This window comes from Grammomys surdaster, unplaced genomic scaffold, assembly GCF_004785775.1.
Source record: "Grammomys surdaster isolate TR1022 unplaced genomic scaffold, NIH_TR_1.0 125925, whole genome shotgun sequence".
NCBI lineage: Eukaryota > Metazoa > Chordata > Mammalia > Rodentia > Muridae > Grammomys > Grammomys surdaster.
In genome coordinates, this window is record NW_021620749.1 from 3,284,127 (window position 1) to 3,299,599 (window position 15,473).

Here is a 15,473-nt window from a genome sequence, read left to right on the forward strand (position 1 = left end):
AGACCATCAGAGTTCTCCTCTCCATACACCAATGCCACGCACAGCTTCCACAGCCTCAGGCTCCACCTCAGGCTTTCCTTACAGAAAACCAAGGCCTTCGTGTGTTTGGAATGAACCATTTGATCTACTTACTGCACATGGTCTCCAGGACAAAAACAGACGTAAAAGAGGAGAACCTGCCTTAATTCTCAAGGCAAGTATAATAAAAGCAGGCCAAACAAAGCTAGGGACCAATTTTAAATGCAGTGCTTCCCACCCGCCTTTACGTGTCCCTCATTGTAAGAACATGACATTTAACAAGTAAGTGGGAACCAAGGACAGTGACAAAGTTCTGAGGCCTTAGATTACTGCGGCTTCGTTTAAAAAGAAAAAAAAAAAAAGTAGTTCTACTATTTATTAGGTAGAAATAAAGTCTTGCATATATTGTCCAGTATCACAAAATATGCTTGTTATCTAACTGAAGAGTAATCTTGTAGCCTACAACACAAGGCAGCGCTCTGTCCTGGCACACAAGCGCTTCAAGCTGTGTCCAGAATCCCATTAGCTTCTTTTCACCCTAAGTTTCTTACCTTCTGAAGGCCACTCAACAGACCCTGTGCAGGCTAGCACAGAGAAGAAAAGGCTGTGGGTTAGAAATGGCCTCAGTGTGGCAGTGGATCCAGGCTCTGTACAGGAAAAGTGACTACTGTGTCTCCTCCCCCGCCCCCACCGAGAACAGATTTAGGGAGACAGCATTCAGTTCTGTCCTTCAACCCCACAGGCCAGAGCCTCTGGAGAAGCACAGGGTCCCCCACATGCTCTCAATACAAAGACGGTACCACATGGGAGCAGCAACTGAACATGGTAACCACTCACGGAAAGAATCCATTTTAAAAACCGAATCATCTGTTAAACCTCCAATTTTTACTTTCAAAGACACTTGAAGCCAAAGTCTCTCTCTGTCTCACACGTCTTTCCCTTTCCACAGGTGACTGGATTGTACCTGCTTTATCTACAAGACCTGGGCCTGCTTCACTGCACAGGAAGATTGTTTTTTTTACTGTTTACATTTTTTTCTTAAGTTAATTTTTAAAAAAGCATAGTAAAGACTCTGAGGACAAATTATTCAACTGTTTATCATACATAAGACCGCATGACTATAATACAAAGGGGGTCTTTTTTTCATTTAACGTTACAATATACACAGCAAGTCCGGACTAGATCTTACAATCTGAACACAGGTATTTAACCTCTCCATGCTGTTTATGTTTACAATGCACAGAAGTCCTGTAACCAAACTGTGTAGGAAAGCACACAAACTGGACTGTAACATAACACAGTATGCAGAAGCACTGGATTGTGTGGTTTTCTTTATGTAAATATCGGTTTAAAAACTGCTTTCTTTTTTTGGTGCTTGCTAAAATGTGGCAACCAGCACAGAAAGAAAAAGAGAATGACCTGAGCCACGTGGTGTGGTGCCTGAGCTCCACAGCCTCCGATGCTGATCCCGCCTGACAGTGCTGTGCTCAAGGGGAGGCCTCTGGACGTAAACGCTCATGAACTACCAAGTTCAAAACAATCCACAGGCTTGACATTTAATTACAAAATAAATATGGATTTCCTGATTAACACCCACAGTGTCTGTGTTTATAGAAACGGGGCTCTCAAGTCTCCACTCACACTCACAGAGCTTAGGCCTTTCTTTCTCAAAGTTTACATATAAAAAACCTGCTTTTGCTCAGAAAAAAAAAAAAAATTGACCTAGTCAGCCACATGGAGTTAACCAATAAAAAGTAACATGGTGTTCTGCTGAGTTGCTTCCAACAGGGTTATCGGCAGAGGTAGATTACTGCTGCTTTCTAGGCTTCTTTTGATCCTGGACAGGGAAGTTACTGTATCTTCATTCTCCCAATTCAACTGCTTGAGAGGATAACACCCTAAAATTGCTCAATTTAAATGGGAACACAAATTTAGCCACTGCCCGACTGTGTTACATGAAGGCAGCGTCATCTCCAGACAAGGCACCGATTAGTGCCAGCCTGCTCACTTCTGCTCATGCTCAGAGCTCTGCCTTCCTCCTGTTCCTACTGTGGACCTGTCGGTTCAATCAAGGTCTCAAATTCAAGTTTACAAGGAAGTTAATCAGGAATACAAGATCAACTGCTGGCTCCATAGCTTCTGGATCCAGTGTCCCTTTCCCTTCAGAAGCCTGAACACATTTAGAATGTGACAGGTGCTGTAATCTTGAATTAGATGTCAATCTATTCTGTCCAGTACACAGATTGCTGTAAATGTATTGGCTATGGATTCAACAACAGTTCCAGTTTTGTTTAAGCAATAGTACAGCCATAATTTTCAACTGACATTTAAAAATGGTCTAGTTACACCTTGTGTCAAAGTGCAGAACTGCTACATTATTGGTTACAGACATCTATGTGCTATAAAAACAGCTTTGGTACAATAAATTATCAAAAAAGAAAATAAATTTTTGTAAAATTCACAGCATAATTGTGAGGCAAAAAAGCAGTCACATAAAATTCTGCATTTTAAAATGTTCAGGATGAACAGAAGACGTCTTTGTGCAGAAGAAATGGTGGAGACACCACGTGCCGAGAAAAAGCCAAAGAAAAGGTAAAAGCAGGAAGGAACACAGCTGTAGCTATTTCCATCAAAGCAAACCACTACCTCTGTGGCCTTCAACCAATAAGGGAGTCAGCTTTATGACACACGCAAAGTGACCTTGCAATACCTTACAATTAGTGGGTCACAAAAGTCTATTTTAAAAGAAAGGCCTCTTGAATTACCCATTCTCTGTGTTTTCAGCATTAAGGACTGTCTGCAAACGCATGTCCACAAGTGATTGCATCTGAAATGGTGGGCTCTTCTAACTCCGAGTCCAAATCCATAAGGCCAAAGGTTATCCCAAGGACCACCACTCAGACCTCCCCAGGACTGGCCACAACCGACCTGCTGATTGCTTCTCAGTGCGCCTTGGTAAGGAGACCAGTCACGTTCCATCCTATCTTCCTGTGGCCTCTCCACCAGGAGACCCACAGGATCCCATGCAATGGCTGCTTTGCTCCTCAGGAGGTTCAGATAGGAGAGTCCTGATCCCCGCCACTTAGCATGCTTAATGTGCCTTACAAATGTCAACACAATCGTCCCTTTCACACAGCTGAAGATGATGTTTGTGTGTGCTGGAGGTCCCTCTTCCTTACAGTACTGCATTTCCGTGCCCAAGTGTGTAGAGGACATAAAAACCCAATTTCCCACCCCACCCCCAACCCAAAACGAAACAAAACAGGGATAAAAGGGGAAAAAATAAAAATGAAAAAACCAAAACATCCTTATGGGGCCCTTTATGCAAATTATGTGCAGTGCCTTTTTATTTTAAAATTAGTTGGCAAATGACCAAGACCAACAGCTGAACATTAACTTTTGTTGGATAGAAAGACAAAACCCACTGTGACTGGGAGATGAAGTCAAATGGGGGAAGCAGAAAGAGGACACTCTGAGCTCTCCGTGAAGATGGGTGGACATGGCTCTTAAAAACTTCATTGTCCCTTTGCAATCTTTTCAAGTTTAAAAAAAAAAAAAAAAGTCAGCTTTGCCCTCTTGTAGCGGTTCAGTGTGTTAATCTCCTTCTGATTCAAGCAGCTTTGCACTTTTGTTTTTGGGAAAAAAACACCACTTCTATAAAAACACACAAGAAACAAACTCAAGTTTCAATGTAGTCACGAGCTAGCTACAGGACTCTGTTGCACACAAACTCCTGTCATGGGAGACTCTTCTCTATCAGCCCCTTGCCTCATCGTCAGATGTCCTTCAGTCATGTAATGTGCAGGACCTGTGTTAGCAGAAAATTGGTATGTTGGATGTCCAGCTATGCCAGTCTCTTGGCGGGGATTGGAGTAGACGGTCAAATTAACGTCCATAGCTCCATTCTGTCCAAAGTCCAAGGTGTTAGCAGCCACTGGGCGGTTCTGATAGGCCTGATTGCCTTGATTACCAGTAGAGGAGGAAGATGTCGAGGAAGAAGTTGTTGAGGAAGACAGGGATGTCATGGAGTGGTGACTGTGGCCAACCTCCATAGAATCCTGGGTAGAGGAGCTATTTGTTGGAGAATTGTAGACCCTTGGCCTGGTCCGGTTACCCAAGGCTTGCTGTCCATGGTGGTGGTGGTGATGATGGTGGTGGTGGTGGTGATGGGAACTGTTTCCATGGTGATGATGCAATGCATTCTGCTGAGGGGCTACATGAAAGGTTGTTTCTTGAACAGGATGAGTTTCAACAGTGACTTGTGTAGGAGCTTCAGTGCCTGACCAGCCCAGAGGAGCTGGAAACTGCTGGCGCACCTGTGGGAGCATCGTGAAAGGGTTATCAGCACTGTTCCCAAGCTTAACCCATGCCTGAGAATGCACACCAATGCCCACTTACTCATGTGGCTGCCCTGCCCTTCTCCAACCCACTGGAAGGAGCAGTATATCCTTCCAGATCAACATGCTCCCTGCCCAAAATCCTTCAGTGTATCCTAAGTGCACATAAAGCAATCCTAAATCCTGACACCACTCAATCTTCCACTGCTATATTTCTCCAACATTTCTATACTTATGTGAGTTCCAACCAGCCCAGGTCTTCTTCCTGCTCCTTGACCTGGACATATACTTCCAGGCATCTGTACTCACTCTTTCTTCCTGCCAAGAATGCTTTCGTTTTTAATCTTTGCTTGGACATTCCTATGCTGTCTTGAGCGCCTGTGGCAGAGGCTGCTGCTGCACCACCCTCACTGCCTTTCCAACTCCCCACTCCCTATTCATAGTCACTGCAGTGCGCATGAGCGCACCACATGCTCTGGCCTCCTTTGTGCTCCCCTGGCCACCAGCAGGAGCATGGGTGGAATGAGCCTGTCTAGGTCTCACTGAGTCTGTCTGCTGGACACCATGCCACGAGCACAAATGACACATCAATAACCTCAACGCTTATTTCACTGTAGCACTCACAGAGAGGGAAAGAAAACTCACGCACTCTCTCGGATGCCTCACTCAGATAGTGTGTGCTTAGTTTACTTCGCTCAGTGTGCCTCAATCTAGCACAAGTCCTTCTCAGTCACATGGCTCTGCACTGCAGGGCTGACTATGCTGGGGTCTAGCACAGAACTTTACCAACCCATGCGGGCAATACCTACCTCAGAGGGATACCCCAAGTCTTTCTTTGGTACAGAAGCATCACTTGTCATTTTTATCTGTGTTTTAGTGTGTTTACTGTGTCACTGTGAGCCATGAAAAGGCAAAGGCTGTCTCTCCCACCAGAGTCTAACACAAATTGTTAAAGTACATATTCAATAAAAATTGTATGGAAATCAAATTCCTGAAAATCTAGTAGGGAAAACTGACAGACAATCACATAAAAGAAAATGCAGGCTCATCAACCATTCTCAACCTACTATGAATTGCTTTAAAATTATGGCATGTTACAACTTCAGATTAGAGATACTCAACTGGTAAAAGGTGAACAACTACACCAAAATCTGAAAGAACTGAAATCAAAACCCATATGGTTCCAACATGCATGTCTCAGATGAGAAATACTCGATACTGTGAACCACACTGCAGGATGGAAGAGCTCTGCTACCGTGAGGCAGGGCCAACTCTTTCTGCACGCCTATAACCCCAGGCAGAGAGAAGAGATCCACATGGTAGAATACAGAGACCTAACTGCACCTGAGTGTCTCTGACAAACCTGAGTGGACTACACGCTACTCTTGAGATGAACCCATCATCACATGGTTAATTATAATATCTTAAATTACGACAGTCACTGACAATCATAGTGGTTGCACAGAAAGTAATCTGACAATGAGGATGCCTCCCTTCTAAGTGGCTAACAGGTAGGTGGTATATATGGTAGAGATACAACTAGACACAGGACAAAGCAGAATGGGATGAGAGCTCATCCTGATATTCAGAAACACACAATTTTACAAAGATACAATGGTTCTTTCTTTCTTTGGTATTTTCAGGCCATAGTGGATATCAACAATGAAATCAAACACAGATAAAGCATACTGTTTCTTCCTTTATTCCTTGGGGAGAAAAGCAGGGGTATGTGCACCTACACACTGCTGGAGACTAATCTAGAAACTGAGCATGTGTCTGTGTGACAGGGCACTGTGTGCTCCAGGCAAATGCTCTACCACTATACTCCAAGTTGGCAATGACTTTAATACTCAACTTTTTGAGTTGTCGAATCATGCAGAAGACAATCTAGTAATCATGACTTCACTCTGACTCAGCAATTTTACTTCCAACTGTTCCCAGGAATTTAGGAGACCAAATGTGCACATATGACTGGTGTGTGTAAAGATTTTTACTATGACATAATAATGAAACTGACTGCAGGTAAGAGAAATACCCATAAGTAAGCTAGGAGTGAAAGCTCTCACAGAATAGTTAAGCAATGGAATACTGCAAAACAGTACAAAATAAAACTTTGTTTTGATATAGGAAGAATACCAAATTCATGCCAAATGAAGAAAGACCTATATATGAAACTGAGTATGTGTCTGTGTGACAGTGCTTATAGAGAGGCTAGAGTGTATAATATATCTGGGGAAGGAGTTTGAATGCATATAAATATTGTGTCTGTATATAAAATCTTACCTAATTAATAAACATTATCTGATAACATATAATTAGATTTACTTTTCCATAAAGAACATCTTTTCAAAGTCATCAAAGCTACAAATACTAGTTTGTATTACACTCGCTGACATGACGAGGGCTTCTCACAAACCTCTGTTGTGTGTTTCTTTCTTACTACATGACTGTATCAATTGGCTCTGCAGGTAAAGGCATTTGCTAATAACCCTGACAGTCAGTTTAACTGTTCAGCCCCTCTCCACCCCAGTAGACATGGAGCTGACTCCCAGAAGTTGTCCTCTGACTTCCCCAGGCATGCTATAGTTCACATGCACCCACATTCACACTCAATATAAATGAATGACTAAAACAATTTTAACACACACACACACACACACAAATATATGCTGGGCGCAATGAAGCATGTCTGTAACTCCAACTACTTGGAGGCAGAAGTGTCAGCTAAGGCTGTCCACAGCCACCTAAAGTAAACAGGCAGATCAATGACTTCTGTAAGGTAGGTGGGAATATACAGGTGTGTTACTCTGGGAACATCTATGTTATGTTTGCAGTACATAGACTGCATATATACATGAAAGAGAGGAACAAAGGATGGTCAAAAACAATTTACTAAGTGTGAAGTATACCACTAAGCCAACGCAGGAAGAATGAGGAGAGCTAGGGAGACCCAGCGTGGTCAACATCCCTCAAGAGTGAAAAACCTCAGTTTGGGCATCCTGAGTGCAGAGGCTAAAGAAAGGCCTGGGTAGAGGCAGAGCACAGAGACACTGTGTCCCAAGAGGTTCTACATGTTAGTTCCAGGTATAAGGGAAACAAGGGTTATATAAAGCAGGGGAAACAAACTAGACTGGAGTAGCAAAGTTCACGTGTCTGCAGAGGTCCTTCAGACTGATAAGCACTTAGGGCACGCACGGGAAAGAGCAGTCGGTGTCCTTCACAAGAAGACAGGACATACATGACTCTAGCAGTGGGAAGGCTAACTATGTATGTATAAAACCAGAATTCACCCTTCACTAACCCAAAGATTAACTCCCTGGCCTTGAGTTTACGACAGTAAATAAGTAAGTTTAGGGCTATTGTTATAAAGCAACAGGTAACAGTGAAGAGTCTTCTTACTGCTCAGACTTGCAGAAGGGTATTTACAGTAAGCCCAGCACAACCCAGCGGGGTCAGAAGTGTAGTCACTTAAAAATGGTGACTGCAATGACTGGCAACAAAGGGTGAGACCAAGCAGGAAGTATGCAAGGTCATCTAAGGCATGGTGGACAGGAACACCACCCAAAAGACAGACAGCTAAGGGAGGGGAACAAAGAAATGGAGAACCAGTCACAAGCTACCAAAGAAAGCAGAGGTAATTCAATGTATGTGGATTAAGTCAGCACTGCCAAATACTGCCAGGCCATAACAAGGAAAAGCATGGGAGTCCTCTGGACCATCAGTGAGGACTGTGGTTGACACAGGGACTGTACCTGGGGCCACGGCTTAAGTGCACTGAGCTATAGGGCTGCTGAAGACAGTGTGGTGAGGGAGACAAGAACCAGAGGCAGATTTGCTGTATACTAGCAAGACTGAAGACTCAGTGCTGCTCAACAGAAGAAGCCAGAGCCCATGAAGAAAGCAGGAGATGAGGGCCTAGCCTTCAACAAGAAGCCCAAAGAGAGCAGAGACAGGTGAGCTGTGAGAACATGGACAGAACAGTGCCTGGCTGAAGACTGCACACAGACAGCAGGAGTTAGGAAGAGAGGCCAAGGCCTCTACCTAAGAGCACACAAGTTGGAAGCATTTCACAGACAGCAGGAAGGAGAAGGAATTCTCTGAGGAATGTTGCCTGCAGCCTTTGGTGAATACCAACAGTGAAGACAGAAGGTGTGACAGTTTCTCCAGCAGAATCAAGTGGCCCGTCACAACAAAGGAATGACCACCACCAATCTAGCTCAGGTTTTCCTTACTCTACCAGATAACTGACTGGCCCTCTTGAACAAAGAGTCAAAATGCAGCACACAGTGCAGAGGGACATTATCTCACTAAGGTCTTGTGTTCTTGTCTGAACAGTAAACACCTCCATCGTGTGTTTGAGTACTTGGTCCCCAGCTGGCAGCCAGTGGCAGGGGTGAAGGCTCTACTGGAGGAGGCTGGCCTATGGGTAGGCCTTGAGGCTCTATAGTGAAGAGCAGCCTCCTTTTCTGTTTCTTAAATGCAGAGGCCTCCTGATCCTGCCGCCCTGCTTCGCCTGCCTGCTGCCATGTCTTCTCAGACATACTGCATGATTTCCTCTTGAACTGGGAGCCTGAGTATACCCTGTGGTCCTTACACTGCTTCTGTCTGGGTATTTACCACAGCAATGAAACACAGCTAAGATGGCATCGTCACATTTCTACCCTACCATATGCTCCACACTAACTTTAAAAATTACTTTAATATTACAAATTTAAAAAGCAAAGCAAATACTTCCAAGTTTAAAAACCCAACACAAACTGCTTCAGAACCAGGATGAGGAACGCCGGGGACCACAGAAGTAACAACAGGGTCCAGACTGCACAGCTCACAGAGAACTAGTGCATCCAGAGGTCCCGGTGCCTACTGAGAGGCAGAGAACAAACTACTGACACTCGGAAACTGCTGCAGCAAATGAAAAATAAACCTGGGGTTGATGTCTGGAAGGACAGTGGTGTGTGTACCCAATGCATCCTCTCATTTCTAACAAGGAGTGGAGTTTTATTTCCTAAGCAGTGAAGACACTTCATGCCTTTAGAAAAAATGACACAGACATGGTTGTCCTGACAGCCCTTGGCAGCCAACACAGCTAAAGCTAGCAAGGCCATGGCAGGAGCACTGAGAACACTCACCTGGGGACTATGTGTCTCACAGTCCATGGCCTGCACAGCAGCAGCGAAGTGTCCACCGCTGTGCCGATGCTGGTGCGTCGGATCCGACCTGGCTCTCCCACTGTTGCTCGTTCCCGAGGATCCACCTTTAATATCAGGACACGAAGAACTTGTAAGTGTAAAGCTAATTCTACTCAGGTTAGTATTCCGAGACGGTACTGTTCCCACTCACACCATGAGCTAACAGAGGATCCTAAGTACGTGCACAAGGAGTGCTAGGACCTGTGTGTGCCATATAAAAACCAGTTTCATATAAAAACCTGGGCTGATTGGACCCCAGGACTTGGGGAAGGGAGTGTCAAGCCTAAGAGCTCATGGGCCAGGCAGCCTGGATACAACGGCAGCCTCTGGTGCAGTGGGACTCTGACTTTCAAGTAATAAGGAAGACAGACACGCAGTGTCATGCCCTACATGTGACCTTAGATTTGCACAAGTGCACACGTAGGTGCATGTACTATTTAGCACATATACAGACACACAAAACTTTCAAGCTATGGTATTAACTTGAAATATGCCACAAAGTTACTGGAGTCTTAGATGTCTTCCCACATCAACTGCCAATATAGCCAGGTTCCTCAGTCAAGTAAAAACTTAAGGATGTGGAAAAATAAGTCCATTTAAAACCATTTACAATTCTGGCTATAAGTAGCTTTGTTTCTAATTGTCAGGCAGACAATTATCACACGTACATTTAACAGTTAAATTTGCCAAAGACAGGGCAGTGTGTAGAGGGGACTGAATTCAGAGCCACACACACACTAAGAACAGATTGAAGTAAATTCCTTGCTATCCATTCACCAAATTGAAAACATTAGTTTATAATAAATACTCTAAAAGAATCCCACACTGGAGCTGGGCAGTGGGAACACATGCCTTAAATTTCAGCACTCCGAAGGCAGAGGCAGGAGGATCTCTGTGAGTTTGAGGACAGACTGGTCTACAAAGGGGGTGGGGGGGGGGGAGGGTGTCCAGGATAGCCAGGATAGCTACACAGAGAAACCTGCATCAAAAAGACAAAAAAGAGGAGAAAACAAACAAACAAACAAAAAGCCTCTCAGCCCAGTAAGCAAACCGAAAGCACGAGCTGGCAACACCCAGCGCCATGGCAGACCTGAGCTGGAGGAGGTGCTGGAGGTGGTGCCTGAAGACTGAGACTGCTCCATCGCAGGGCTGGTGGACACACTGTTACTCGTGTTGGTGCCTTCATCAGCCGTTTTCTTGAAAAAACTGTGCTGCAGGGCGTAATAAGGTTGAATCCGAGTTTTGGGGTCATAATCAAGCATCCTTAAAATGAGGTCTTTGAACTTCAAGTAGTCAGCTACAGTATGACCCGATTCCCCAGCACGCCGCCCACCAGGTCCTCCTGTTTCTACTCCAAGAATATTATGAAGTTTACGGGTTCCTGGTGGTTTGTACTCCTGTTAGAGAAGAGAGAACAAAAATTGTCTCTAAGTTTGGTAGGAGATGTAACATTTACATGATTTACTCCAAAAGTACAAGGCTTTATGAAGAAAGACAATCATTGCAATAGCTAGACTCCCTACCCCACTCTGTACATACACTTAAGCATGTGTTTTAAGAAGTCCAATACAGTTTTGAGAGCAAAAAAATGATTCTGACAATCAGTGTAGCTCAGCAGCCAACAGACGCTGGCCCAGCCTGAAACTGGGTTGGTATAGTTTCATCCAGGAACATGATTCTTATTTTCAAAGTTGCAAGTAAACAAAGAGTGAGACACAGAAAATCTGCAAATATAAAACAATTACTATAACGGCTTCTACAGAGCACAGCAGAATGGATTCTTGACTTGCTTCACTCTTTAAGTAATTTTGTTTTGAGATAGGGTCTTACTGCGTAGTCTTGGCTGACTTGCAACTCACTACACAGAGAACAGGCTGGCTTCAAATTCATAGAGGTTTGCCTGCCTCTGCCTCCCAAGTGCTGCAACAGGGATTAAAGGTGTGCACCCCAACGCCAGGTTTGCTGTGCACTGGAGAACACGCTGCATCGCCTCCCTCATGGTGGCTTATTAAAGCTGTGCATGCCACTCAAAATAAAGGGGTTGGTCCACCCAAACCTGCTCAGAAAGAGTGAAAAGCCACCTACTCCTTTTCTTTTACAAAATGGTTCATCAGCTGCTTAACTACAGGATGGGATTTATTGATACTTATTAGTAACTGGGAACAATTATCATCTTTCTTCAAGTCTCAACAGCACTACTGGAATTTTGGTGACAGTTGTTTAAAGTCAGGAAGCAGGACAAACCACAGCTGTGCATGTTCAGCCAAATACTCTTCCACTGACCACATCCCCAGCCCCAAACAGCTACTACCAGGTTAGAAAAGCCCTGTGCAGGGAAAAGGGGTCACCATGCCAGACCCAAGCAAGGAGAACTCAGCCTAGTTCTGACCCCACAGTAACAGCCACACCAAGGCAGCAAAGGAGCTAAAGGAAAATGTCTGAGGTATCAGTGGACGGCGATGTGTACAGAGCTCCAGAGCCTCCTTCGGTAGGGAACAAACAATGCTTGAAGGGGCCTCCTCAGATGTTTAAAAACCTGAGACAAACACTAAATGCCCAAATTCAGACCCTTCTGGCCTGACAGTACGAGAGGCATGTCGGTTTCACATGGAAAATGACACAACCATTCTCAAATACAGAAAGACTGGAATGTTTTTTAGATTACAGAAACAAGTAATGGAGTCCATAATTTAGCAGGGGAAAATGAGTTATCAATCCATACTAATAAATGTCCCAGGCAGTGGAACCAGCAGGCAGGTATTTTTAAACTAACAAATAAATGTGTAAGTTAAGCAGTTTAACAAAAAGTAGGCAACATGTGTGAATAGATGGGATTTCAGAAAAGGAAAAACTGTAAAAAACAAGGACAAATACAAAGTCTTCAACTAAAATACTAAGTGGAGAGCCTGCTTTCCATTTGCATGTTGTCAACAAGCTCTAGTGCCATCTTTCTCCTCTCTTTAGACTGCGTCTCTCACTGCCTAGAACTCAACAAGTAGGTCACATGGTGGCCTGCAAGCCCCAGGGTGTCCCCATCTCCCCTCCCCAGCACTGGGATGACAAATGTACATCATCCCATTTAGGTGAATTTCAAGGACTAGCCTACGTTTTTTATGGTCACAAAGGAGAAGCATGTAACTGACACATATTTCTCTAGCCTGCTGAATACTTCCAACAGCAGAAGAGATTCAGAATGCTGGGGAGCCGAGGTTAAAAAAAATAACAGTGACCAAAATAGAGAGCAAAAATAGTATCCAAATTCAAAACAAAAAGCAAGGCAAGTGCCACTGCACTCCCCACTGAAGCTCTGAGGATGTCAGGGCAACAGTGAGCATGGCAGAACCATCCAGATAACTGGTGAACTAAAAGAAAGACCAATCGATCAAGATACGTATTTCATAACATCTGAGGACCTACAAAAGCCATCAGTCCACAAACCCAAGAATTTCAAAACCCTGAGAATAAATACAAAAGAAAAATTAAGCAAAAAAAATAAGTGCATAATAAGCATATATGAAGATAAACTGTTTAATCACCCTGAAGGAAAAGGAAAACACATCATAAGTAAACAGTGCTAAGAACAAACACTGACTTTCCTCACAGTACAACAGAGGAGCCAGACCATCTTTCTGGGGCATGATAATCTAGAACTTTAGAGCCACAGAAGACAGTTTAAAAACAGACAGTAATTAACAGTATCTTCAGGCAGCAGATGCTCCAATCATAAGCACAAACTGCACACTGAAAAAGGAGAAAGAGCTGGGCACAGGCGGGACAGGGATGCAGAATGGCAAGCCCCCACCCCCACCCCCGCACTCAGTGTGCCTAAAGCACTTCCCCTTCCTTGAGGTAAACAGTCCATGTGTTCTAAGGATTCTAACACATGCAGAAGTGATATTTACATATAAGCACTTGAGAGCTAGAAGCAAGCGAGCGAGTTACAGCATATAAGTAATAGAACAGTATCTAAGAGCAACTGACGTAAAGATGCACATTGTGAAACAACACTAGATGTTATACACACAACTGAGAAGTCAGCTGAGGAAACAAGTCTCCTGAGTACTCAACAGCTCTAAACACAGCAAGACAGAGAAACAGACAAACTTAACAATCAACAAAAGACAAACCTCAAAGCCACTGCTCTGAATGAAATAAATATTCACTGTAAAGGAAGAGCAGATTTTAAAACATGTCCTACCTACATGTTGCATACAAGTCACACTTAAAAAGAAGAGAAAGGTTTAAAGTTAAGGTGTATGTATATAACACACACACACACACACACACACATCATGGAAATGGTCAGGACAAACAACCTGCCACGGCACAGCACTAACACATCTATAGGACATCTCATGACAATGCAAGGGTCAATCAGAAATCACAACAAAATTACTAACAAAGCTTTAAAACCCATGACACAACTAAGGATAATCTTGATATAACTATGGTTTCAAAGTGAACCATACATTGGTCCATGATCGGTCCCTAGCTGTTGGTTCAGCCTGGAGAGGTGAAAAACCTTTAGGAGGCAGGCCCCAACTCTATGCCTACTTCTGTTTCCTGCTTAGCAAGTACATGAGCAAGCAGCCTCACACTCAGCAGGCAGTGAATTACATCTACCTGAAGAGCTGAGGTAGTGCTCCTAGACTGTGAGCTGAAGAAAAACCTTTCCTACTAAGTTGCTCCTACCAGGCATTAGTGACAAGAAAAGAAACCAGTATACCACTGAAGGTCACAATGTCCCTCAGATACTGACACAAACACACACACACACACCTCTAGAACACTACAACAAAGTTCCATTGTTATCAGATACACATGAAAGAATCACCAAGACAGATTCCATTCTAGACTACAAAATCAGACTCTACACATTTTAAATGAATGATATCACATTCAAAAAAACACAGTGCTATTTAAAGAATTAAGATATATAGAAAATTCTCAAATATTCTGAAATAATGGAACAAGAATCAAGATAATTGTTAAAGAAAAAAAAATCGTAAGCTACATCAGGAACACTTCAGAATACTACTCTTACCAGACCAGGAAGTTTAACTCAATGCTATAGGAAACGCCAGGACCAAGGGTGCTTTATCACAGGTTAGGATAAATATTCCAAGCCTACTTAAAAAAAAAAAAAAAAAAAAAAAAGAACACTATGTAACGAGGGGTTGAGGTGGGGGTCATATGATCATCATCTCTGTAGATGCAGGAAAGGCCATGGCAAGGTCTATCATCTCCAGCAGGACTTGACACTCAAGTAGAGGTTGTTTTTCAAATTTTACATAGAAAAGACCAAGAATGTGTGACACTAACATTTGCTGCTAGGTGTAGACAGAGCAATAGGAGTCCAAGTTTGCAAACACAGACAGTGAATTAGTTTAATAAAAAAGTATGAAATCAGATCTACAGAGAAAGGCAATTATCAACAAGTGATATTCAACACTGCCCCCTTCCCATTACTCCAGCTCAAAAATGAATTTAAAAAAATGAATTCAAGGTGAACCACAACAAAGTTAGGAGGGAAAACTCCAAAGAACTATTATTCAGGAGAAAACATGAAAGCAAATCCTTACACACTGGGGAATTAAAGTGGGGAGAGGAGGAAGTCCCACAGGTTTGACTGTGTACTATTAATGATATCTTACTAATATTACAAGTTCCCTGACACCCAGAGACAATGTTTTCCTGGACAGCAAAAGTACTGACAAGTAGCAGCCAGCATTAAGTAAGGCATCTCAAAACATCAGAAATACTGAAAACAACTGTTTTTCAATGATGACACACACACATAGATCCTGGCAATTCTCAGACAGTGTCACTAGAAAAAAGACATGTGGTATTCTTTCTAGCCTTAATCAATTAACCCCTAATTACATATAAACAAAAAGTTCACTGACAGATAATAAATTACAGTATAGTC

The 15,473-nt window shown here is 43.3% G+C and overlaps 1 protein-coding gene across 5 annotated transcripts in view; it reads right to left on the minus strand.

Annotated features, from left to right (window-relative positions):
* Positions 1-883: 883 nt before the first annotated feature.
* Dyrk1a (dual specificity tyrosine phosphorylation regulated kinase 1A) overlaps positions 884-15,473 on the minus strand; it is a 123,006-nt gene continuing 108,416 nt past the window's right edge. For all 5 annotated transcript variants that reach the window (XM_028752502.1, XM_028752500.1, XM_028752497.1 and 2 more), the window contains 3 exons: positions 10,635-10,941; positions 9,485-9,609; positions 884-4,334 (listed from right to left, as the gene is read on the minus strand). In XM_028752502.1, coding sequence (XP_028608335.1) covers positions 3,714-4,334; positions 9,485-9,609; positions 10,635-10,941 — 1,053 coding nt within the window. In that variant the 3' untranslated portion in view covers positions 884-3,713. The remainder of the gene's footprint in view (positions 4,335-9,484; positions 9,610-10,634; positions 10,942-15,473) is intronic.